Source organism: Phragmites australis, chromosome 17 (assembly GCF_958298935.1).
Source record: "Phragmites australis chromosome 17, lpPhrAust1.1, whole genome shotgun sequence".
NCBI lineage: Eukaryota > Viridiplantae > Streptophyta > Magnoliopsida > Poales > Poaceae > Phragmites > Phragmites australis.
The window spans coordinates 2,913,133-2,939,364 of NC_084937.1; the positions used below are offsets into that span (position 1 = coordinate 2,913,133).

Genomic DNA, 26,232 nt, shown 5'->3' on the forward strand with positions numbered 1-26,232 from the left:
AATTTTTAGAAAGCCTAATATACTCTCTCTTAGGAAGTCACGGGTCCTTACAATATAATTTTGCTCTTAAATGATCAATTTTGCATTTTGTTCTCTCTTTTTCCAGGTTCCTTGTGTCTTTATTTTACACCATAACATATACTAATGTAAACACCATTGCTCTCCATGGATGACAGATACATTGTTGGCATCCACTCATATTGCGATGCGCGCACAACTTTTTTTTTAGTACTCAACTGGTCTTTTTTTCTCATTGAAACAACTTCTTCTGCGATTTGGATTCCGGTGCTCTAGCTAATACATACACATATATATGTGTGTATATATATATAGCATAACATTGTTTATTGGGTTTTAAATAAAACAAATGTAGAAGCCCGAATGGATAGGAAGGTGACTGTGGAAGGAATTCCAAGGTTTGCTGCATAGGTTTTGACATCACCCCCTTTAGTTAGTTTTGCCCTATATTGTGGGAATATATACATTTGTAATTGAAGTATATTTAGACTATTTCTCTTTTCCGTAATATCATATCGGCTCAAGAAATAAGTGACTTTGCGTATTAAGATGAGACTAATGCTAATATGGGTGGAGGCCATCAATAAAAAATTTATTCCATCTAACCGCTTGTCAGAAGGGAAGCCTGGTTCGCATGGCTCTTCCGTTTGGATGGCCATGGCCTGTCCGTAGCCGTGCTTTCAGCAAGAATTTCACCATTGGCAGCCGGTGCCTCTCGAAGTACTTCCACGTGTGAACCCAAGTCGTCTTGCCGGACACAAGACACAGGAGACCTACCTACAGTGACATCAAAGTACCAGGTATTGGACGTTTTCGTTCCTCTGTTTTTCTCCTTCCTACTGTTTTCTCTGTGAGCATCATGGTGAAATTGATGCACATGATGCAGCTTAGTAACACCACAAAGGATGACTTTCTTAAACTTATAAGTTCACTTGCGATAAAAGTTGCCGAAATATCATTCAAACGGGGAAATTGGTAAGAGAAGGACCTGCACGATATTGGTATGAACAACACCAACACCAAATTGATATATTCTGAAAAGTGTAAGCGCATGAAGCACAAAAAAGTGTCAAGTTTTTTCCACTGTACTATTTTTTTTTCTGTCACAGGACACACTCATCATTACACGGCATCATATCTATGATTCAATGCATCACCTCGAAACTGTATATGCCATCACCTTCGGACACTAGAAAACCCACATTGAATAAAAAGCGCAGCATCGCGGTGACTGTAAATAGTTGTGCATTCGAGCCTGACTGGAAGCAGAAGCAGAGAGACAAGAGTATTTCAAACCGTACCTTACACAACTTTTCAAGATGACACATTCACACTTGACACCAACCAGGAGGAACACAACTCATCGTCTGATTTGTAATACTCGTCTGATTCGTAATACTTTGGACAGAACAAAGTGAGATTGCTACCATAAATTGCATTGTCATTCTTATAGCAACATGGAGCCAACTTTCATCTACTCACACTCTGAATCTAGACTAGAAAGCTAGCAAGTTACTAGACATCATTCGAACAGAGAAACAAGCTGACAACAAATGCCGATATTAATTTCTTCTATAGAAAAAAAAACGTAGAGAACTGGAAACTAAAGCCTGGAAGATCAAAACAGCTTTAAAGTCAACAACAGACTTAGCAAAAGAACAAAACTACTCCGGATGGAAGTACTGCTGCCACCAGAGGGATGTGTCTTGAACTCTATAGTTCCTGAATAGACGTTTCCATTTACAGATGAGGAGGAGGAAGTTCGATTAGGTGGCCCCATGTTCTTGCATGAGCCCATTGGTGCCCCAGCCTGAAGATATTTCTTGGTGAGACTTCAGAAAACACCAATATGAAAACAAAGATATACAACATGCATAGCTGTATGCTCCAAAAGCGAATGTTCTACAGTCTTCCTAGAAAAGTCAAGCTTGATGCTAACATCGTCAAAACCAAGTAGCTTGCTAAGTGGATTGGGCATAACGTGTTCCAATGTTAAAACTACTCAATTACACATCAAGTTTTGGCTTTACAATTAATTACCTGGCAAGCAGCAATGGTGTTGCAACCACATAATGTGAGGCCATTGATTCTGTCTTGAACATCAAAAACACCACCGCCATCGCTTCGCTGCACACATCGTAGTAAGGAAAGTTCTATTCAATACAACAGACATAGCTAGTTTGTATTTGAGGGAATGAAAATTGACACAACAGACATATCTTGTTTATATTGAGGGAATGAAATATTACCATGTAGAAATTCACAGCTATGAAGTTGGGGATTCTATTTCCAGTTGCAGCATAACAAGCTTGGACCATTTGTGGTAGCCCAACAGAATTCTCTTTACATGCTTCATTCTCTACAGGCATTGTGGGGAAATAATTTTGCAGAAATAGAGATGCAGATCTCGAGTTCAGTGGCTGTGATTCCCTTCTATTTGGACAAGAGCCAGGCACAATCCCTGGATCTCCAGCTGCCATGATCATGGGAAATGAAATGTCACTTTGGATACAAAATAAGTTCTTATGTTTGTTCACCGCGACCAGTCAAAATTTTCTAGATTCATTCCCATTTACTGTTAGAAATTAAAATGATAAGTTCCTCTGATTCTCAGATGGTTTAAACTGCAGAAATGGCTATCCAGAAGCTTCAAATAATAAGCAATCTTATTTGTAACTGAGGACTATAAAAGGTTCAGTCTTGTTCACTGTAATTGGTTGTGTCACACTTGAAAAAGGTGCATAAAATACTAAAGAGATTGCTACACATTATTGGCTTCATACCATATTCTTAAATAAATGTTTGGGATTTTACCGAGAGTTGTATTATTGAAATTAGTAAGGCCACCTCCCATTAAAGTCAGTACAACTAATAAGGTACTTAAATTAAAGCTATTACCATACAGGTATGTAGTCAGCAAAACAAGAGGAAGGAAATACGCCATTTCCATATTTGAAGATGATTCCACTCAGTTTCACTATATGTACTTAGTATGACAAAGTTCCTGTTGGGGGAAAATAAGCCAACCTTAGGATAATGGTTGAAGATTACTATTCAGGTCCCCCCGGAGCCTTGATCTCCGGATCTTCAGCTAAAAACTCGACCTCCGAAATCATCAAGTCCTTTCACAGTATCTCTTTGTACCTGCGAAGCCTTCCCTTAGCTTAACCGGCTCGGCCTCCTAAAGGCTCAACCTCCTGAAGCCTCAGCCTCCCGAAACCCCGGTCTTCCGGAGTCCTGCTTCCCGAAGGGTTCACCTCCTGGACCCATACCTCCCGAGGCCCCCGCCTCGGGACGATCGGGCCACCTTCCCGAAGGCAGCAGAGTGAGTCAGCAATCCCTGGGAAGATCTACCAAAAGGGGAGCGCCAGTCGTGCTTTGCCTGCCAAGAAGTTACCGGCTCACCGCACTCCAGGGGGCAGGCACCACGATAGTTACCACGGTAGATATTTATCTCCCCGATAGGATAGAAAGTAGTTATCCAGGATAAAACTCAGTAATTCAGTCGGGTCCCAGATATTCGTACATTATGATAATTTGTACGCCAAGCTACACATGACCCTATAGATAGGGGGGGCCATGATCGTCTGAGAGAGGAGAGAAAAAGAGATAAGCAAACAAAAAACGGTGGTGACGGACACAGAACACGCATCACACCAAACATATGATTCTCCCCCAGATCAATCCATTTTTCCTATCATCAATATACTCGTGGTGTTCCTTCCCCTCAAGCTTTGTCTGAATCTCCTCCTTAGAAGAAACTCTTGCCGTATTTGCTAAGGCAAGACGAACTCTTGCTCCAACAGCGCGCTGTCTGCGGGGATTCGAACACAAAAGTGCTAAGAGAGGTAGGAATCCACAGAAAAACCACCAGAGAATCAGCTAAAGCCGTCGTACCCACTGTTGCAAGCATGCAACTGTATGCATGGTTGTCTCAGCCATACGTATCGTGTGCATGCTCCAACCCCGCTGTCGTATGGGACGGCGTTCCTCCGGCCTTGGCCAACCCAGAACCCTGGGTCGGTATAGGAACTCCAGACGGTGCAGAGGCCTTCCAACCCCGGCACAATGAAGACCTCATCGCCTCAGGAGAAGATGCGGCCGAAGCCACAACCAAGCAGGCTGCCTTTCAATGGTTCTAGGTGATCCAACCCAGGAATGCTCCCAACTGGGCTTGGTCCCCGGTTATCCCCTTCGACCACACCTGGAATACCCCGAGCGAGCCAACATCTTCGGAAAGTCTGTCCACCGAACGCCCTCCTTGGGGCCCTCAGGCAAGAAAGGGTTCTAATGAGACGGAGGGCTCCGGGAGGCGCGGATCCCGCTAGCACCTCCGATGCCGCCCTCGCAACGCCAACCGCGCGCAGGGAACTCCAAGCCCGCCTCGTCCGGGGAGGCATAGTTAGAACCGCTTCAGCTCAAAAAACCGGTTCACCGGGCGACCTCGATAGTCTCCCAAGGGGGAAGGAAACCCTGGGGAAACCACAGGCTCTGGGGCACACCGCCTTCGGCAGCGACCTCAACGACAACTCCAAGCTCCGGTGCTCCCAAGGCATACGGGTGCGTCCTGCACGGACCAGGGCGCGACCACAACACCAACGACTGTCACACCCTCATTACCTTCCGGGAGGAATACCTCGGAAGGCAAGCCAAATACCTGACCGCAGAAGGAGCCAGCGAAGGATGACGCAGAGTTCGGGGGCCTGGCGCAAACTCCCGAGCGAAGCCCCGACCCCTCAACCTTGCACCATCACCACCAACCCTACTATCAACAGTACCATACCCAGCAACGAGAACTGAGTCGGGGACACGCCATCGCCAGGCTCCGAACAAAGTACCTCCGGAGCCAGGTAATGGCTGGGGACCGAGGCGATCGAGGACCGCCTCTCCCGACCAGCCTTCGACCACGCCTCCCACGTGCCGCCGCCAGGCTTCGAACGAGTTACCTCCGGAGCCGAGCAATAGCTAAAGGTGGAGGGGGTCAAGCTCCGCCTCTCCCGTCCAAGCCACAGGCTTCGAGGCCACCAAGCCTCACAATAGAGGTCTTATTTCTACAAAGGTACGCCCACTGTTAACTACCCAGTAGTTTACCTAGTGATCCTTCTTTTATGCGGCAAGGTTAGAGTCTGTTGGGAGCCTCCAACTATATTGTTAGAAGTCTTTTTACAATAGATAGCTACTAAGTAGATGCAGTAGAACTTAAGTTACATTCTTATTTAGCATGAGCAGTTGTTTAATCTAACTATGTTTTATGCTACAAATAGCTTCTTGTTGCCAACAGTAGACTGCAAAACTTAGCTAGTATAACCAAGCAAAATCCCTGCACTCCCGCAGACGCATCGTGCCTAGGTCGCCTGGGGGACGGGTCTGTCTAGGTTTCCTGAAAAGCATTGTATGGCCTTGGAAGTGTAGTTGTTATGTATCAAGGGATTTTCTTAATAGACCGTGTTGCGACATCACCCATAGGACATCTTCGGGTGGCGTGATAAGCCCACGTATCACGGATGCAGCATGCCTCGGTCAATTGGAAGGCAAGACTGCCTAGATTTCCTGGAAGGCATTGCGTAGTCTCGATAGACAATGAGGCCCACACCCGCGGGCGCCGCCCATGCCTAGGTCACCTGCAAGACAGATTATGCCCAGGGTGCCCTGGAAGGCATTTGTGTAGCCTTGGGGGTTGAAGCCGCGCCCCGGGGATGTCCTCGGTGGCAGAGTTGCGGTGCTCCGAGAAATACTGTCGTAAGGAATCCTCGTTGCACGACATGCCTACACACCGCGGGCGTAGCATGCCTAGGTCACCTGGAAGGCAAGACCGTCTAGATTTCCTGGAAGGTATTGTGTAGCCTCGATAGTGTGTAGATGCCGATTATCAAGAGACTTCCTTGGTAATGTAGTTGCGGCATCCTCGGAGGATTTCTCCGGAGGCGTGACAAGCCCTCGCACCAGTAAGCATCGCTTGCCTAAACCCAAGGTCACCTGAAAAGGTTTCCCGGAGGGTAGACTTTGCCCTGGTCGGAGGTGGAGCCCACACACCACGGGCGTAGCATGCCTAGGTCACCTGGGGAGCAAGACTGTCCAGGTTTTCTGGAAGGTATTGTGTAGCCTCGATATTATGTGGATACCGAATATCAAGGGACTGCCCTGATGTGAGGATGCGATGCTATAAGGAATGATGTCGCAAGAAATCCTCTCTGCACGACATGCTTATATACCGCGGGCGCCGCTTATGCCTAGGTCACCTGCAAGGTAGATTATGCCCAGGGTGTCCTGGAAGGTATTGCATAGCTTCGGTCATATAAATGCCACACACCAGGGCACATCCTTGGTGGACAGTGTTACGGTGCACCCCAGGTGTTTCCTTGGGAGCACGTCAAAGCCTACACACCGCGGGCGTAGCATGTCTAGGTCACCTGGAAGGCAAGACTGCCTAGGTTTCCTAGAAGGTACTACGGGGCTTTCGGCATTAATACATGCCAAGGAGCTTTACTAAAACCTTCGGCAAAAACGGAGAGTTTCACCAAATACCTCCGGTAAAAACGGAGAGCTCCACCAAAAACCTACAGTAAAAACGAAGAGTTTTACCAAACGTCCGACAAATACAGAGAGTTTTACCAAAAACCTCCGGTAAAAATAGAGCTTCACCAAAAACTTCTGGTAAAAACAGAGAGCTTCACCAAAAACTTCCGATAAAAACGGAGAGCTTCATTAAAAACCTCCGATAAAAATGGAGAGTTTTACCAAAACCTCCGGTAAAACGAAGAGCTTCACCAAAAACCTCCTGTAAAAACGGAGAGCTTTACAAAACCTCCGGAAAAAAATGGAGAACCTTACCAAAACATCCGGTAGAAACAGAGAGCTTTACCAAAACCTCCCGTAAAAACGGAGAGCTTCACCAAAACCTCCCGTAATAACGGAGAGGTTTACAAAACCTCCGGTGAGAACGGAGAACCTTTCATAGGCCTTTTCCAAACCTCCGCACGACGGAGAGCTTTCACAAAATCCTCCAAACCACGGAGAGACTTCCAAAAAACCCCCGCGATGGAGATGTTTCTTTGAAAACTCCGCCGGGCCAAATGATTCTGAAAAGACCTAGCGGGAAAGCTTCCCCGGCATCTTGAAGGTTAATGCCTTCGTTCCGAAGGGGTACCAAACCCACTAGCCTCTAAAAAGGCACAGCAGGCCAATCAAAGGGGTATAAAAATCCCCCTCCCTACAGGGAAAGGTATGACCAGTGTGACTCCAAAACACGCATGGTAAAAGATAAAATCATTACCCTATCATCTCCTTTTAAGACACATTTCATACGTCATTTTTGTTATACTAACATTTAATAAAAGCCCACGCTGCGTGGCACGGGGAACATAGTAGAACCCCCGACTATCCATTGCAGGGACAGCAAGGCCTGGCAGCGACTAAGGGCCAAGGGGGTCGCGGACCCTCTCTTCCGCCCGGCCTTTGGCTTCGTCTCCGACGCACTGTTGCCAGGCTCCGGACGAAATACCTCCAGAGCCAGGCAGCGGCTAAGGGCCGAGGGGGTCGCGGACCCTCTCTTCCGCCCGGCCTTCGGCTTCGCCTCGGACGAGCCTTCGCCAGGCTCCGGACGGAATACCTCGGGAGCCGGGCAGCGGCTAAAGGCCCAGGGGGTCGCGGACCCTCTCTTCCGCCCAGCCTTCGGCTTCGCCTCCGACGCGCCGTCGCTCGGCTCCGGACGGAATACCTCCGGAGCCAGGCAGTGGCTAAGGGCCGAGGGGGTCACGGACCCTCTCTTCTGCCCGACCTTCGGCTTCACCTCCGACACACCGTCGCCAGGCTCCGGACAGAATACCTCCGGAGCCGGGCAGCGACTAAGAGCCGAGGGGGTCGCGGACCCTCTCTTCCGCCCGGCCTTCGGCTTCGCCTCCGACGCGCCGTCGCCAGGCTCCGGACGGAATACCTCCGGAGCCGGGCAATGGCTAAGGGCCAAGGGGTTCGCGGACCCTCTCTTCAGCCCGGCCTTCAGCTTCGCCTCCGATGCGCCGTCGCCAGGCTCCGGACGGAATACCTCCGAAGCCTGGCAACAGCTAAGAGTCGAGGAGGTCGCGGACCACCTCTCTTGCCTAAGCCTTCGGCTGCGCCTCTTACACATCGTCGCCTTCAACCCGGGCAGTTGCTAAGGAACCCGAAGGGTCAAGGACCACCTCCAGAGCTCATCTCCAAGGGTTCCAGAGGGACTTCGCCTAGTCGGAAATCTGAAACAAATTAGGAAGGAGTACGCAGTAACCAGAGACGCGCCACTATTCCACCCGGTTCTCCTCAGTTAGCCTAAGTATCCACCGGTCATCAGAAAAACTAGCCATCGCTTTCGAAAGGGACGAAGAAGTACGGTTTGGAAGCATGAAAGCACGCGCGCATGCGGCCACCCCTTCGAAAGGTCCTCTCGCATTACGATACGGAGGGAGACACGACCGTTCCCGAAGACCCACGTTATATATTAAACAACTAGTACATCCAGGAGATACAAACTAAAACAACCGTACAGAAATTGCCACAAAGAAGATAGATCCCTACGGAGTAAAACAAGGGAGAAAGAGTATAAGGTGACTAAGCTCAGCCGTGACATGGGTATATCACGACGTCACCAAGTACGCCATCCCGGTGACCGCCTTCACCTCCTACGAGTCCCGGCAGGGGCCACGCATGAGACGGCGTATGAGCCTCATCTGCGGCCTGCCGTTGCGGAAGCCGATACAGTAGCCAGCTCCCGAGCTGCCAGAGGACCCTGAGGAGTCCGAGGAGGTCACCGGTGAGGCCCTCTCCCTCGCCTTCCCAGCCTCTTCCTGCTTCACCGCCAGCCCCATTGACGCCAACTCACTCTCCCTTAACAGGAGATCCTAGTTGATCTTCTCGTCGTCATCGGAGATATCGATGGTCTCGACAGGCACGCCCTTCCCGACCAAAGGTCGGCCCGGAGCAGCGGACAACCGCCTCCCCTGCAAGGGAGGAAGCTGTTTCGCCTCCGACACCTCTACCGACGACCGAAACAGCCCGGCTCCCGAAGGAGCCGTCGAGATCATCGATGTCTCCGAGGAGGATGAGGAGGAAGACGATTTCATACTCAAGTCAAGGATAACTGCTTGCTCATGGGCTGTGGAGGCTACAACCAGGTAACCCCAGCTTTATACCCGAGCCACGCAGCCATGTAGGTCCGGAAGATGAAGCTGGACGAATATCGCAGTGTCCTCCCATTAAGACTCCTAGGGGAGGGGGTTGTGGCCCTATCCGGTTTCCCTCCAACACATGGCAGCACTCCACGACGAAATGCCTCGTTTTCTCGCGCAGACGTCCCGTTACATTAATGACCCAAACCTCATTCGACGCGTGACAGGATCGCGGGCACAAGACCCTAGCGACCCCTCGCATTATCCAGTCAGAACGCAGCAGTGGCACGTCTTGTCCTGCTAGACGAACGTACGGAGTTCTCCAAACCTACACGAAACCTCTACTACAACGACTTTGAAGGACAGAGAATCACCATCAGACATCCTTGATACGACACCAGGCTAGGGTTGATTTTTCCTCTGCATCCTCTCCCCCTCCGAAATGTCGGGGCTCAAGAATGAGGGGGTACTGTTGGGGGAAAAATAAGCCAGCCTGAGAATAATGGTTAAAGATTACTATCCAGATCCTTCGGAGCCTTTATCTCCGGATCCTCAACTAAAGACTCGACCTCCGAAGTCATCAGGTCCCTTTACGGTACCTCTTCGTACCTACGAAGCCTTCCCTTGGCTTAACCGGCTTAGCCTACCGAAGGCTCAGCCTCTCAAAGCCCCGATCTTCCGGAGTCCTGCTTCCCAAAGCGTTCACCTCCCGGACCCATACCTCCTGAGGCCCCCACCTCGGGACGATCGGGCCACCTTCCCGAAGGCACCAAGGTGAGTCAGCAGTCACTAGGAAGATCTACCGAAAAGGGAGCGCCAGTCGTGCTTTGCCTACCAAAAAGTGACCGGCATTAAAGGCCTAGGCTGATGGGCGCCACTCTGACACCCTGTGTAATGGAAGCTATCCTGACACCCCTGACAGTGCAGCGCTGAGCCGCAATTAGCGACCAGCTCGCCGCACTCCAGAGGGCAGGCACCACGATAGTTACTACGGTGAATATTTATCTCCCCGATAGGATAGAAAGTAGTTATCCGGGATAAGGCCCAGTAACTCGATCAGGTCTCAGATATTCGTACATTATGATAACTTGTACGCCAAGCTACACATGACCCTATAAATAGGGGGTCATGGTCGTCTAGGAGAGGAGAGAAAAAGAGACAGGCAAACAAAAAACGGTGGCGACGGACACAGAACACGCATCACAGCAAACCTGTGATTCTCCCCCCAGATCGATCCATTTTTCCTATCATCAATATACTCGTGATGTTCCTTCCCCTCAAGCTTCGTCTACATGTTTGAGTCTTCTCCTTAGAAGAAACTCTCGCCGTATTTGCTAGGGCAAGACGAATTCTTGCTCCAACAGTTCCAAAAAACTACAATACTAGCATTAGTATGAAAATATTCTTTTAAATTCTGCACACTAGTCAAGGAGAAGAAAACAATGACCACAACGATTTCCAGTGCATCAATACTCAACATGAAACAACACAGTGCTACAACTTTACAAAGAATAAATTTGTACAACTATAGTAGAACCAGTGCTGGTTCCCACTAGCAAAATGTTGACATATATCACTAAAACAATTTTGACAGAGGATATTGCACTATATCTTAGTGGTGTTGACAGTAAAAATGGCATTGTTTGGCAAAAATATTACATTTGATAGTAAACAAAGAGTTCTTGCATGTTTTAAATGTAGAATACATTTGTTTATGCATTGATACCGCATATGTCATGTCTGTCCCTTCTACACTGCTGCAGTTACATTCTTTACTTGACTATTGGTGAGGAAGCAATATCTTAAAAGGAGAATCCTCAAATTCCAAATTTGTGAATCAGTAAACAAATACAGCCCCGTGTGCACTTGAGATGTTGGAGTAACACGCTAGGCTTAGGCAAACTTATGTTGATAAGGCATCATCATCAATGGGCAACGGCAAGATGTGTAGATTTTACATCATACACATTGTCAACACAAGTCAGTCTAATGAATAAATCAAAATAGCTGAAAAATTAATTGAAACTGACAAATCTAGACCCATGTATGTAGCGAAAAAATATAGAATGGTCATGTTGAAAGAAATCTAACATTATTAAAGAAACCGATTTTTGCTTGCATTGCTAAAGTAAATAGTGCTTATTTTATCAACATCGATACCCAAAGGAAACAAAAAAAATCACTCAGCGCCAACTACTTTTGGTTTCAAATTGGAATATGTCAAGCTCGTACGCATCTTTGGAGTAAATCAAAGCCTATCAAACAAGTTGTGTGGCAAATAACCATGATGAAAAAGGTTCATTAGAAATAAAATAGGTTATTGCCTTATCTCACCTCTGAAGTCTAAACCAGGAAGATATGGCAGTACGAATTGTATCTAAGGTGCTTCAGATTTGCTCATCAATTATATAGCTATCACTATTTGCGACCAATATCAGAAAGACATTGTTTTTTATCTTATTAAAGCACAAAAAGGCATACTTACACTCATTCTCCAGCAAGTAGCTCCATTGGTAAGCTATTCCTTCACTGGCCTCCTTCGAAGCATCAGAAGTAAACACTAGCAACCTGCGGTTCTTTACAACCATATCTGTGACACTTGGCCAGTCCTTGCCATTAGTTGGCATTTCTGAGATAGGGTACCAGTACTTCATCAAGTCAGCAGCAGTAAAGACCTTGCTCAATCCCATTGGTGAGCGGACATAATCCTCGATGAATATTGTCACAATCTCTGTGGGATTCTCAGAGAGAAACGCTTCCACCTCTTTCAGTGTGTCAACTGCAGGTTCCTAGCATCATATTTTAGTTGAATATCTTATTTGTGGAGACTTGTGAAAACATCTAACAAAGTTGTCTTCACTACCACTTCCTATTTATTCACATTAATTGAGTTCTTCAAGGAGATGTTATCATCCAAACTGAGAAACTTTAGCATTAATAATAAAATAATAATAAACGAAGACAAGTCTCAAGTTAATGTACTAAAGGAAAGCTCAGTCCGAGGTAAATCGGCCATTTGAAATAATTGCACGAGTTGGGAAGTTAGCATATCAGCTGGAGCTACCAGGGTTGATGAAAGACGTACATGACGTATTCCACGTTTTCATGTTACGAAAGTACTCGAGGGATCCTAAACATCATATAACAATCGAACCAATAACTATTGAATAGGATTTGACCATTGAATCTCGTCCTGTGAAGATTTAGGAAGAATCCGAAAGAGCGTTGAGACGTAAGACGCTCAAGTTTGTCAAGGTTCTTTAGACGAATCAAACGGAACACGAAGCAACATGGAGCTTGAGTCTCAAATGTGGGAGAAAATTCCAGAGTTCACTTCCCAGGTATAAACATGTTCTCGTTTACATCATGTTGGTTCCCCTCTGTAATAAAAATGAATAAGGAATTCAATGGTGAATTCTATTAAAGAAAAAGGGGGGAGAGTGTAATACCGGATCTCACAGCACAAAAACAAGACGACGAACAAACGTACAAAGGTCGGCCGCCGCCCCCAACACCTTAAAGGCCTCAGCCAAGGTCTAGCCAAAACTCGACCCGCATAACCCTAACCCTAAAATTCGCAACCGCCTTATCTATTGTAGCAGGCGGTAAGAAAAGAAAAGAAGTGGGAAGGAAAAAGAAAAAGGGAAGAAACGAAAAAGAAAAGAGGGAAAAGAAAGAAAAGGGAAAAGGGAAAAGAGGAAGAAAGGATTTGTCGGGAATTTCGTCAGTTTCGCTGCCGATCTGTGATCTTCTCACTTAAGGTAACATCTTCATAATTCATAGTTGCTCGTAAATGGATTTTTGATGACTAAACTCGCTGCCAAAATTAAGTGTTATTGAACCGGTTCACGTGTAACAGTTAGATCTGAAATCCAAGGTTAATAGAGGTCAAATTCGACCATGTGATTAAGAGCAACTTAGATTATTGGTCCGATTTCCCGGAAAATGATAGGATCGAGGATTTTGGGATTCGAAAAGAGAGCATAGCTCGGACGCCCGATATATAGTCATGTTAACTTTTCTCGGACATATTCTGAGCATGATTTGTTTCTCAGGTTTAGGAAGTGTCGGTGCTAATGGTGTGAAGCCGGATCCTCGCCATGATTAAGGCAAGTACATGACAGATCCGTGTAATGGCATGATTCGCTTGTCAGATGTTTTATTGAACCCTTTTAATTGTGTTCGTTCAATATTCGTATTCCTTTCGTATTTTCTTGGGTTCATGTGTTTCATGTACATGATTGTGTTCATATCAAAAGATCAAATTTCAAAAGTTATTCCTTTATATTTCATTCAAGTGCCAATGATACCTATGAGTGAGTGTTGACCCCACTTACTCAGCTTTACTGGTAAATGCAAGGATATATTCATGTTTGTCCGTTTCAGACGGAAACTACTGTTTCATTGCTGTTTTTAAGAAAATAAAAATTTTATTATTTCTCGTTCTTCATTGACTTTGGTGATGTGTTGTTATTTTAGGTTTTGAATCATACTTGATGAGTATTTTTACTCATTCTTGTATTTCTTTTGGTTTTTAGGTACTCAATCATCGCAGCATGTTTGGAAAGGGATGTAATATCACATGGTAACACGTGTCAGTACCCATATGTCAATATATAGCTGTCTCAATAATGCTTTAGTTAGTTTAGCTAGCTGAATGGTTTGGATTTTATTTTTGGTCAGCTTATCGGATCCTAATCTTAGGCAGTGATGTTTACCTTTTGTTTATAAATATCTTGCTTGTGAATGTTGTGTGTCTTATTTGTTTGGAAAAAGGGGAAAATACAGGGTAGACTCTGCATAAAAACATCATCAAGCTTTCGTTTTGGCTAGAAGTGTTAGGTAGTAACCTCCAAGTATGTAGATATCTGGAGCGTTACAGTTAAGTCCGTGGTTTTGTTTTTCAACATAGAGTTATAGGATAATGTTACTACATTGCATTCAAGATGGCCTACCAAATTATGAAATGACGCTTAACTGGCATCTGCAAAGAACAGAACTTACAAAAGCGGTGAAGTTGTAGCATTGCCCTTGCAATGAGTGACACAGCCAGACATCCTCATTGAAGTCATACATATCAAGCATCAATCCCCTGACACCATTCTGCAAACAACTCCATATCATCACGCATCCTATAAACTCGTCTCCTAAACGGACAGCCCAAGGAAGAATTTGCTCGTGGATCCAGAACTTACCCTCAATTGGTTGGTGACAGAGTCCTCCTGATTGTAGAACGTCACCCTCTCGACCCCGGTGCGCGACGGCTCCCCGAGAATGGAGAAGGAGTTGTGGGTGACGAGCCATGTGTATCTGTTGAAGGGCAGCCCCTTCACCTGAAAGAGCGAAACCCCACACGGATCAAGAACAAGAGAAGCTACAGAGAAAGAAAAGCAAGAGGCGATTGGATGTAAGCAATTACAATGGAGGTGGGCTGGATGGCGAGGTCCCTGATGCAGGAGGGCCGGGTCCTGTCGGTGGCCGCGCAGTTGCCGCAGTACATGCCCACGCCGCAGTCGCGCGCCGACGAGCACGAATCCCCGACCTGATTGAAACAAGAACCATCCGAACCGAATCAATCACGCGCTGAAACCCAGCAGAGAAGTGAAAATTCTGGTTGCGAGACCCGTGAATTTAGCAAGAACAAGATGCCCAGATCAACTAATTTTAGCAAGAACCAAAATTCTAGCAGGAACTGAGGCTACAAGGATCAGATCGAACCGTACAACAACTTGCTCGAGCTACAGATAGGTACGTCCAAGTACTGAAACCGTAGCAAGAATCGGATCGCAAGCGGGGTAATCAAGAGGGAGAGAGACATGTACCCGGCAGGAGCAGGGGGTCAGAAGCAGCAGTGAGATGTGGAGCGAGAGGAGCAGGGAGGGGAGCAGCGGCGCCGCCATTAGCGGCCACCAAGCAACGCTCCCCACCTCTTCTTTACCTCTGCTTTTCACACGAGTGATCGGTGTGAGAGCGAGTGGTCTGCTGACGGTTGTTAATTTGGTGTTGTTGATGAGCTGAAAGAGGAAGAGGACGCAACACAAAAGCAGCCTTGTTTGGCTTTCGGGGTCAAACCGTCAACGCGCTTTCTCCTTTTTTTGTTTTTTTTTTTTTTTTTTGCACATAGTGACATATCTAGAAACTTGGGCAAAAATATCAAAAGTCCCCATTCATTGAGTCTCTTGAGCCATGGCAGGATTTGAAAATTCGACGGTTACTAAGTAAAAATCGCGATAAATAGGCATCTCGGTCCGACTCGGTTTCAGAAACTGAACAGTAATCGAATTTGAATTAAAAAATTCAAAAAAATAAAAAAAAATCAAAAAAAACTAGACACAATTCGAAGACCTTCTATGGAAAAAAAATTGAAAAATAATGTCGTTTGCATCATATTCTATAGGGAGGAAGTTTGAAAAAAATGAAAAAAGTTGAAGCGTGCGACTCAGTTATTAACTCATGTTAAGAAAAAGTTTAACATGTAAACACATATTTTTCTTGTGTAGAAAGTATCTCAAGAGGATCTTTAAAATTGATTTCACTTTATTTAGAGTTTTATTAATTTCTCTATGACTTTTAGAAAGTTCACAAACATAAAGTGAATATTGTAAGAAACAACACTGTAATTAACTTTTTATATGTCTACTATTATTTTTCCTATGTAAATCATAGTATAAATAAACTAATAAAAGTGGTTTCACTAATTTTTGAGATGTGATGGGTCAGCTATGAATTAATCTAGTCGCATCACATTTACACAATCCTGCATGTTACAATAACTAATTCACGAGTTCATGTATTTTTAAAAGACATAGGGATCATGTAAGAAGACTAAAAAAATTAGTTTAATGATTTTTGGATTAGCAAAGAGTAAACTATGCATTTAACTTAGTTTAAAAATATATTTTCTCATAGAAAAATTTGAACTTTTTTATGAGTATAAATACTTTTATCACGTAGATCATGTTAAAAAAACCAACAAAATTTGTTTCACTTGATTTGAAGCTCAGATGAATTAGTTATTGATTTTACAAGATTGAGATAATTTTTGGGTTTTTTTGTTGAACTTTATTGAAAATCGAGAAAGCCGCTCGATAAATCGAGAAAACTGAGCAGTTATCGATAAAACCGAGCTGTTACCGATAATGCGAAAAATTTAAGAAAACCGCTCGATAAATTGTAAAAACTGCTCGGTAACCGGTCCAATTCGATCGGTTACCGAGCGGCTAAAATCGCGATTTTTCCCTCAAATTTTAAATTTATTCAAATGAATTTTATCCGAAAGTTTCTTAAAATTCGAGCGGTTAGCCCGGTAATCGTGATTTTTCGGTTACCGTAGGAGCTCAGTAACCGAGCTACGGTCAGTAACGTAAACCCTGAGCCATGGTGGACAACCCCTATCATCCATGTTTTGATATTTTAGAATACCTATTCGGATGAAATACCTTCTCGAGGACTCATTTTAATTAAGAACTCGGAGGCATTTAGAATCTCAAATATATGATCTGAGGATCCTGAGAGTCCGATTGGACATACGATCTTGAGACTCGATGATCCAAGCAGTCGAAATGCCTATCTTTTTTACCAGATACTTGATTCGTCAAAACCTCATTCACGTACAAACCTTGGGGACCCTGCGGAGAACAATGAGAGAGAAGTTGAGACAATTCAACACAAGCCATTGAAGCTTGCGGAAGCACTACATCCACTAATCCTTTCACAGTTAAATCTGTATTAGCATCTCCCCCCGGTTACATGCAAAAAAATCGTCTGACTTGGTTAGATCCATCTACGCTAACTACATACCCCTTATAATAGTCTCAGAGATCAATGTAAGACAAACATGGAGTATGACTATTATCCTAAGGGAGATATGAACATGTATAAAAACCACTCTGCGTGTTCTTTGATTTGTCTACTTGAAGCATCCCTACATCTTTCTATAAATTCGTAAGATCGGTGGTTCAGTAATTGTTAACATATCCTTTGTCTCTTACTCCTTTTTAAAGCCTCACTATCACCCTCCTCGAGAACCAAGCATTCCCAAGCGCGCAAATAGGAAAGTGATAGTTTTCTCTCTTCTCATTCTTTATATGGGATTTCCTCCTTACTCTTAATAGGAACTATATTTACAATATGCACGAGATCAACAAGGCCTCCCTCACCATACCTTAGATAATCCCACAATGTTTAACATGGCATTAACCAAGGCAATCAAGGTACGGTTTTTTCTTTTGGCAACCATGTTTGATTGGGACGAATAGGGAGGTATTCTTTCATGAATAATTTCATATTCATCATTGAATAAGTTGAAGTCGCTAGAGAAATACTCTCCATCATGATTCGATCTAATTCTTTTTATTTTACTTTCCAGTTGATTTTTAGCTTCTGTCTTATAGAATTTAAAGTAATCTAGAGCCTCATCTTTTATTTTTGATATATATAGATGCATCATCAATTAAATTCATGAAATATATTTTCCATATTCGTCAGCACACTATTCATTTCAAATAGATGCGAATGTATGAGTTCGAATGGTGCCAAATTTCTCTCCTCGACTGCCTTGTGAGACTTACAAGGTTGCTTAGATTACACATAACTTCTGCGCTTAGAACCTTTAACAACGAAAAAATTTAGAATTAAATTTAAGCTAGAAAGTCGAGATATGCAACTAAAAATTTATATGAGATAATCGTGAGTGCCAAAAAAGCTTTATCTTCATTAATATTGTCACAAATATGGTTCATAACATTATTGTAGAAATCATAAACCGATAAGCGGAACAAGCCTCCTCACGGATAGCTTTTACCAATAAAAAGTTCATACTTTTGACATGACTATTTTATTGGATTCAAACACCACCTTAAACCTCTCTTTACATAGAAGGAAATTGCTAAGTAGATGTCTCTTCAAGAGGAGAACCATTGCACCGCTGCACACCTATGCCTACCATGGCCAGTTGGGTTCAGCATGACAAAGAAGTAGTCATCGGCATCGACGTCATCGTCGGCGTTGTCGTCCTCCTCCTCCTTCTCGGCATCGTCCTCCTCTGCGTCCTCCTCCTCCTCCTCTTCCTCTTCCTCTTCCTCCTCGTGCTAGTGCCTCTTCAGCTTTGGCTCATCAATGAAGAAGTCTTAGACTTCGTCAATGGAAGGGGACCCCACCGATTCGAAGTCCGAGGACTGCGCTTCATCCGAGCTCTCTGATAGCACCGGAGCTTCATCGTTGGACGAAAGCGTGGGGGTAGGTGGTGTGGCCGAAGATGGTGGTCATGTCAAGAGGGATTGTGGAGTGGCCGGAGCCGAAGATGGTGGTGGAGTTTCCATTGCGGCAGCGGCAGTGACGGTGCAGGGGAGAGGGTGTAAGAGAGAGAGAGATAGAGAGAGAGGGAGAGGGAGGGAGGGAGGGAGAGAGGCTAGGAGCTTATCGATAGGAGGGGACTTAAATTTATAAGCCTTTCGAGAGAAGTCGAGCAGATAGTGCATGGAAGCCGTACCGATAGTGGGCTATAAATGTAGGTTTGTAATTCCAACCGACTATGATAGCCACTATCATTGTCGGTTATTGATGGCATGACTTTTTATGTGCTTGTATCGCTACCGGTTCGTATTACAGGCCAGCACTGATTGATAGTGATTATCTCTGCTAGATCTTGATGGCTTGGTATTTTATGTGCCAGTTGAGCTTATGAACCAATAGTGATGATTTATCTTTGCTAGTTATAACCGAGCTGGTAGTGATAATAGGGCACGGATGACCCTTTTTGTGGAAGTGTGCTTTTCTAATGGTGGGGCTGTCCAACTACAGAGGCATACTAGGTGCCACTTGAGGAGTTCCACAGCCAATATCTCACCTTTTAGGTCGAGGACGAGCTGATTTCCAGAGGGGAAAGATGTCATGTGAGGCCTCCAATATCCATGACTCAAGAGGTAGGCAAAAGGCCAAGGACCAGCCTGCATGACAACTTCACCAGGCGCAACTCTCTTAAGGATAAACCGTCCTATCTTCAGTTAGGCAGTTTGATTAGCTTCAATTAGTTATTTGATAGCCTCATTTAGGATTTGGTTTAGAGATGAAGTTTGTTAGGACCGGTTCTAGCTCCCTATAAGGAGAGTCATGGCGGTCATTATGATCCAAGCAAGATAATTGATCTATATATCTTCCCTATCTTCCTTCTTCAACCAGGGTTTGAAAAATGCTGAAAACCGCTTGGCATTCGCGAATATCGGCCAATTTAGTCCGCACTGCATTTAGAAATCGACTTGTTTTCCAATTTCAATTCAAAACAAAAATACAAAAAAAATAAAAAATCACAAAAAATTCTAAAAATACTAGAGAGAATTCTAAGACTTCCTGTGGAAAGAATTTCAAAAATAATGTCATTTGTATCATATTTCATGGAGAGAAAGTTTGAAAAAAAAAAGAAAAATGCTAAAATAGGCCCTATGAATGTGATGATTCAGCCCATCATGTTAAAGAAAATCTGAACATGCAAACACATATTTTTTATGTAGCACGTATCTTAAGAGGGTCTTTAAAATTGGTTTTACTTCATTTAGAGTTTTCTTAATTTCTCCATGATTTTTACAAAGTTCACAAGTATAAAGTGAACATGTTAAGAAAAAACACCGTAATTAACTTTTTCATGTCTACCATTATTTTTTCTACATAAAGCATAGTATAAGTAAACTAAATAAAAGTGGTTTCACTAATTTTGGAGGTGTGATGGGTTAGTTATGAATTAATCTCTTTGTAACACATTTTCACTAATTTTGCATGTTAAAATAACTATTTCATGAGTTCATGTATTTTTAAAAGACATAGGATCATGTAAGAAGCCTAACAAAAATGGTTTCATGAATTTTGGATTAGGAAAGAATTAACTATTCATTTAATTATGTTTAGCAAATACATTTTCTCACATGAAATATTCAACTTTTTTATGATTATAAATACTTTTATCATGTAGATCATGTTACATGGAAACCAACATAATTTGATTCACTTGATTTGAAGCTTAGATAAATTAGTTATTTATTTTACAAGGTTGAGCTATTTTTTGGTTTTTTGTTGAACTTACTGAAATTTGAGAAATGTGCTCGGCAAATCAGGAAATTCGACCGGTTTTCGATGAATTCTTTCAAAATATGGAAAATTTAGAAAACTTACTCAGTAAATTGGAGAATTCGCTAGGTTTTTGGTTGAATTCGACCAGTTTTCGCTAACTCGATTTGGAAGGTTTTTCTCTCCAATTTACAAATTTGATCAAGTGAATTTGTTCGAATTTTTGCCAATTTTTTTGTTTTCACGAATTTCAAAAAATCACTAGATCCCAGTTTTAAAGTACTAAATGATTTTGCAAACCCTATCTACAACCTTGCCTCGTGGGTGCACAGCGCCCAAGCCACACCCTAGAGGTGCAGGGCCACGTCTGACCAGCTCTAACAGGTACTCTCTCCGCACCGTTCCACCCACCAACATATGGAGATTGGATATAACGTACTATTAGGGGGCCTACGTACTATAAAGTTTTTCACAGATTTTCAAAAACACACAGATATGTTATTTTTAGAACATAAAAAACACACAGATATATATTAGAGGTGTTGTGTTTGAACAGTTCATACAAATCATGAGTTTTTAAGAAAAGAAGAGAGTTGAGGTACATAATGTGTCTATACATTAAATTTATACAGTAAAAAATGAGGTTTGGACTCATATTTTCTTTAGGGGATTTTGCAAATTTGCCACTGGTTTTTCATTTTTTGCAAGAATGCCACTTGAATGACAGTTCTGGTGATATTTTTGTAATTTTTTAATAGCAAATTTGCAATAACGGTTCAAACCAGTGGCAAATTTACAATTATCCCTTTTCTTTACTATGAAACTGCAGCCATACGAATCCAATCAATATGAATTTGTTAAGTCCACTCCTATATATTGGCAAACACCACTAAATTATAGGAAGCATTCCTTAGCATTCGAGTCCTCTAAATTCCTTTGAAAATCATACAATAGAAATGGGAGAAATTTCCTTGGACGGTAGTTCTCATCCTGTATCAGTCCCAAATGTCAAACAGTCAAACCTGGAAATCCTACAAAGAACTAGTAACTGTACACGTGTGACACATCTAAACAATTGTACAACTACGGTTTCTAAATTATACAGACGCCTTTTATATTATGAGTTAATATAAATCAAGTAACCGAATATGATAATGCTTAAGTCATCCTTCATAGATATTTAATAAAAGACTGCAAACATATATAATAAAGGTTAGTTTAATTTAATCATGTTGCAAGCCTTCAACTACTATAAGAAAATACATATGGTACAGCTTCAATATGATTTGTCTCACCACTTCAATAAGTCTTTGTATACAATATTCTTGGTTCTCTTTTCTGTGAAATCTATTTCTTTATTTGGCTTAGCGAGAATCCAAGCCATCTGTCTTGACACATGTGTAATTAATAATGTTGGGACGAGTGAATGCACATGAAATCAGCAACATTGCAGTGAGATTTGAAATTTTAAGAAAAATACGGTGTAGAAGTTTACGGTCACCTATTATGTTATTTAAGCAAACTATGGCATAAAAGTTTACAGCCACCTATTACAATTGTACATAACTGAAGTCATGAGCAAAAACTTATGTAAAGGAGAAAAATAAATGATATGATAGTTATGAGAAAAAATAATAGCACAACTAATCTCTCATTCTGAATCATGCATTATCTGGTGCGTTTAACAAATTCTTGTAGAACTTCAAGTATGTTGTTTTTAGATTCATTCATATTGTATTTCAACAGGTCAACCAAGAACTTCTTCCTTAGTTTGTACACATCATGTAAGTACATTATATATCATTGTAATTGTAAAAAAAGTGCTTAACCAGGTTTCCATTTACTTAATGTAAACCACAATGCTATGGAGAACACTCACAGTGTAAATCGGTGGTTGTAGTTATTGACCGTTCCACACGCACATAAAGTTAATAACAAAAAAATCCTGACTCAAACCTGCAGAAGAAGAAATTGTTACATCTACATGGATAATCTAATTGATTGAATCAATGTTCTAAGAAATTTACCAATTTTTGTCTTTAGGACACAAATTGGTACTATATGATGCCACCATTTCGAATGTAAATAGCATGAAATACCCATGGTGACATATCATCAATAGAATATGCAAACAATAGTCACTATCGTTAGGAAAAACTAAACCATGACACAAATGAACAACGAAACAAAACATACCAACTTGCACCATGAAATGTCGTACTCCATCCCAGGCCACGTATCAAACATTTTTGCCAACAACTAAACATCAAGCTTCTTTCCACGGGACACTCTCGTCCAAAGTCACACACCAACTATGATAATAAGAGAGCTCATAAGATTGTGTGCAAATATGATGATTATATGAATATATTATATCGTACACAGGACTAAAGGTCCATGTAGTGATATCGGGTATCCCTTAACAGGTTGAGCTCGTTGCATGCATACATCCTCACGTCCATTTTGAAACAATCCTTGTCCATAGGCTTTTGCACATCTATTATTAAAGCTAATTGGTTGAGCCTTAGAGCTCTGAATCCATTCTTTCCTATAAAATAATTTATTGCATTAGGTGCAATAACAAATAAGAATAATGTATATAAACAATACATATTATATGGAATTAGATAGACATACTCCAAAATCTCATCATGATCTATAGACATGATAAATTTGCAAAGCTCGTCTACTAACTTAGATACATTTGTCAGCATGATGGTAGTGGGAAGAACACATAGTAACGATTGTGTGAGTTCATGTGATGAAATTTTGGTTTGAATGATGAAATTAGCAAAGCAAAGTGATTTACCATAATGACATCAGGATGATGTTCATGAGTTGCTAAGATATTGCTTGGATATGCTTGGATAGCATAGATAGTTTGATGCGCTATCAGTAGTTGGGATTGCTTATGTTAGCGTGTTGGTTTTGATTGAAGTTTGTGTGGTGTTGCGTGAATTGATCTTGAGTCAAGTCAGGAAGGACTTGTGCTCGTACTCGTTTATTAATTCACGTGCATGTGTTGCTCGAAGGTAAACATGGTCGATGATGGATTAACGAACTAAGTTCAGGGAGGAACTGAGGTTCGACGACTAGGTTCAAGAGGAACTAAGGTCGTAGTGATCGAGGATGTCATGCATGACATTCGAGCTAGAGAACAATGTACATGAAGATAAGGTTCCATGTGTACGACTAGGTGCATTGCGGAGAAGGACAGACGTGTGCGAGGTCGTGGACATCCAAATTGTGTGTTCGGATGATGGAGTCATTCGAGTACATGCAAGGTCAGGCTGCGATCTGATTGGTCGAAGAATACAGTCCCATAAGGAATCGAGTGCTAGTCCAAGTTGGACTCGAGTTTGGATTTGGTTATGGGTGGACGTGTTTTTGTATGGTTTGTGTCCAGGTAGGATACGACTAGGTTGTTTCCAAACCAAGTTCGGTTTGGGAGGCTATATATTCAGAGGGTCTTGGTCAGAGCGAGGTGTGTTAGCGCCAAGAACAAGATCAAATTTAGACTTTTGATCTAGATAGTAGATTTGTCTAGGGTTTGGGATTTAGTGGAAATCCTTGTTGGATGCTTTGGAGAGGTATCTTGTAAACTCATCTTGATAGGAACAGGGGGTCCCGATCTTCCGTCAGGTGGGGATAACTATCGATTTGGTGGAGATTTGACACAAACGATCCGGCTTCCAATCAATAAGATTCGAACCCCGCAATCGCAACACCACTTCTCCTCGGGTTATCAACCGTGCGCTGCGCGATTGACCTCGCCACGAAGGCTAATCCTTGCCTGTGAATCGAAGACACAAGCAAGAACCAAGAAGAACACAATCTGAAAAATTGCAGATGAATTGATTAAGCTCACAAGTTGGGGTCTCACAAACCGATCTAGCGGCGAACTGTTCTTGACAGATTAACTTAAGCAAAACCCAGCCCTAAACGACGGCACGACGGCTGTTTATGGAGACTCTAGGGTCGCGCAAGACCCTCTGGACGCGCCCCTATTGGGCTCCAACACGATACAAGGCCCAAAGACCAAAATACGACGTCGCATCGCCGAGACAGATTCTGGACGTCAACTTGTTCGGACGATTCCTGTTAACTCCAGATGAATTTGAGCCTGATACTAGTGCCATTGGAAGCGTCTTGAAATTATCTTTCCATCCATATATAGTACGCCCAAATCCGACTCCGTATGCAACCTGGGCGTCCGTTTTAGTGCGGGCTGTTTCTGGAGTCCGAAACAGAAACGAAATCGAATCGGTTTGGGCCTCCATCTTGAACCGGACGTCCGCGCTGGCCCTCCACGCCTCGAAGGCCTTCTCCACGCCCTTGCTGGTCCTCTCCTATGTTCCTAAGTACAATTAAATCATTAGGTAGCAATTTATTCTCAAACTCACAAAAAGAATTGCTTAGGAACGAGTTCACCTGTAAATTTAAGAGTCGAGCGCGAGCGCGAGTAATTGGACCTTGCACAGCAACTTGAGGATTTTCGTTTGCATCCGTAGGAGGGATGTCCTCATCATCCTCCCCCTCTTGAAAAAGAGTCGTCCTCGACTCAAGCTCATCTTCTTCTCCCAAATATGACTTCAAATCTGAAATGTTAAAAGTGGGACTAACCCCAAACTCGGGAGGCAACTCAAGCTTATATGCATTGTCATTAAGCTTTGCCAAAATTTATATGGACCAGCAGCACGTGGCATCAATTTAGGCTTTCGCAAATCTGGAAATCTATCTTTTCTCAAATGCAACCACACTAAATCACCTGGTTCAAGTTGAACTTCCTTTCTACCTTGACTACCAGCAATTCTATACTTTTCAGTCATCTTTTCTATGTTCTCTTTAATTGAAGCATGCAATTTCAAAATAAAATCAGCACGCTCCGTAGCATCACTATGTACTCGCTCAGAAGTAGGTAGAGGCAAAAGATCAATGGGAGCACGAGGGTTAAAGCCATACACTACCTGAAAAGGACTTATCTTGGTGGTGGAGTGAGCCGCCCGATTATATGCAAACTCAACATGAGGTAAACACTCTTCCCACAGCTTCAAATTTTGCTTCAATATTGCTCGCAGCATTGTAGACAATGTTCTATTTACAACCTCTGTCTGACCATCTGTTTGTGGATGATATGTTGTAGAAAACAGCAGCTTTGTACCCAATTTGTTCCATAGCGTACGCCAAAAGTGACTCAAGAATTTTGCATCACGATCTGAAACAATAGTAGAAGGCATACCATGCAAGCGAACAATCTCTTTGAAGAAGAGGTTAGCAATATGAACGGCATCATCCGTTTTATGACAAGGAAGAAAATGTGCCATCTTAGAAAAGCGATCGACCACAACAAAAACACTATTGCTCCCCCTCTTTGTCCGAGGCAATCCCAAAACAAAGTCCATAGAAATATCAGCCCACGGAACCGAAGGAATAGGAAGAGGCATATACAAACCCTGTGGATTCAATCGGGACTTAGCCTTTTGACACGTAGTGCATCGAGAAACAAAGCGCTCGACATCACGCCGCATCCTAGGCCAAAAGAAGTGTGTGGACAGCACATCCTCTGTCTTCTTAGCACCAAAGTGGCCCATCAAACCACCGCCATGTGCTTCCTGCAACAACAAGTGACGAACGGATCCAACTGAAATGCATAGACGGTTAGCTCTAAACAAGTATCCATCATTAAGCACAAATTTATTCCATGTACGTCCCTCTTTGCAATTCAAAAGCACATCTTTAAAATCATCATCTCGAGCATATTGTCCCTTAATCGTTTCAAGTCCAAAAATACGATAATCAAGTTGAGACAACATGGCATAGCGTCGAGACAAAGCATCCGCAATCACATTATCATTCCCCTTCTTGTGTTTAATGATGTAGGGAAACGATTCAAGAAATTCCACCCACTTAGCATGTCTGCGATTCAGATTCGTTTGGCAACGAAGATGTTTAAGTGATTCATGATCCGAATGAATAACAAATTCCTTAGGCCATAAATAATGTTGCCACGTTTCTAAAG

General features: G+C 43.1%; 1 protein-coding gene across 3 annotated transcripts; it reads right to left on the bottom strand.

Annotated features, from left to right (window-relative positions):
- Positions 1-1,304: 1,304 nt before the first annotated feature.
- On the bottom strand, positions 1,305-15,160 carry LOC133897129 (PI-PLC X domain-containing protein At5g67130-like). Of its 3 annotated transcripts, none has more exons than XM_062337709.1 (8): positions 14,978-15,160; positions 14,575-14,697; positions 14,351-14,488; positions 14,160-14,258; positions 11,641-11,944; positions 2,268-2,491; positions 2,059-2,145; positions 1,305-1,828 (listed from the first exon to the last, which is right to left on the bottom strand). In XM_062337709.1, exons 1-8 carry the CDS (start codon positions 15,053-15,055, stop codon positions 1,637-1,639), a joined length of 1,245 nt encoding a protein of 414 aa, XP_062193693.1. In that variant the 5' UTR covers positions 15,056-15,160; the 3' UTR covers positions 1,305-1,636. The 3 variants fall into 3 exon arrangements, with proteins under 3 accessions (XP_062193693.1, XP_062193694.1, XP_062193695.1); XM_062337710.1 differs by having other exon boundaries at positions 14,879-14,993; XM_062337711.1 differs by lacking the exon at positions 14,978-15,160 and adding an exon at positions 14,874-14,968.
- Between the last annotated feature and the right edge of the window lie 11,072 nt (positions 15,161-26,232).

Excerpts from the sequence above, each read along its gene's own strand:
- LOC133897129 (XM_062337709.1), bottom strand. The coding sequence starts at position 15,055 with ATGGCGGCGCCGCTGCTCCCCTCCCTGCTCCTCTCGCTCCACATCTCA. Across the intron at positions 2,492-11,640 it reads CTACTTGCTGGAGAATGAGT|CTGGAGATCCAGGGATTGTG; the intron begins GTAAGTATGCCT and ends TGATCATGGCAG. Across the intron at positions 2,146-2,267 it reads TAGCTGTGAATTTCTACATG|CGAAGCGATGGCGGTGGTGT; the intron begins GTAATATTTCAT and ends CGATGTGTGCAG.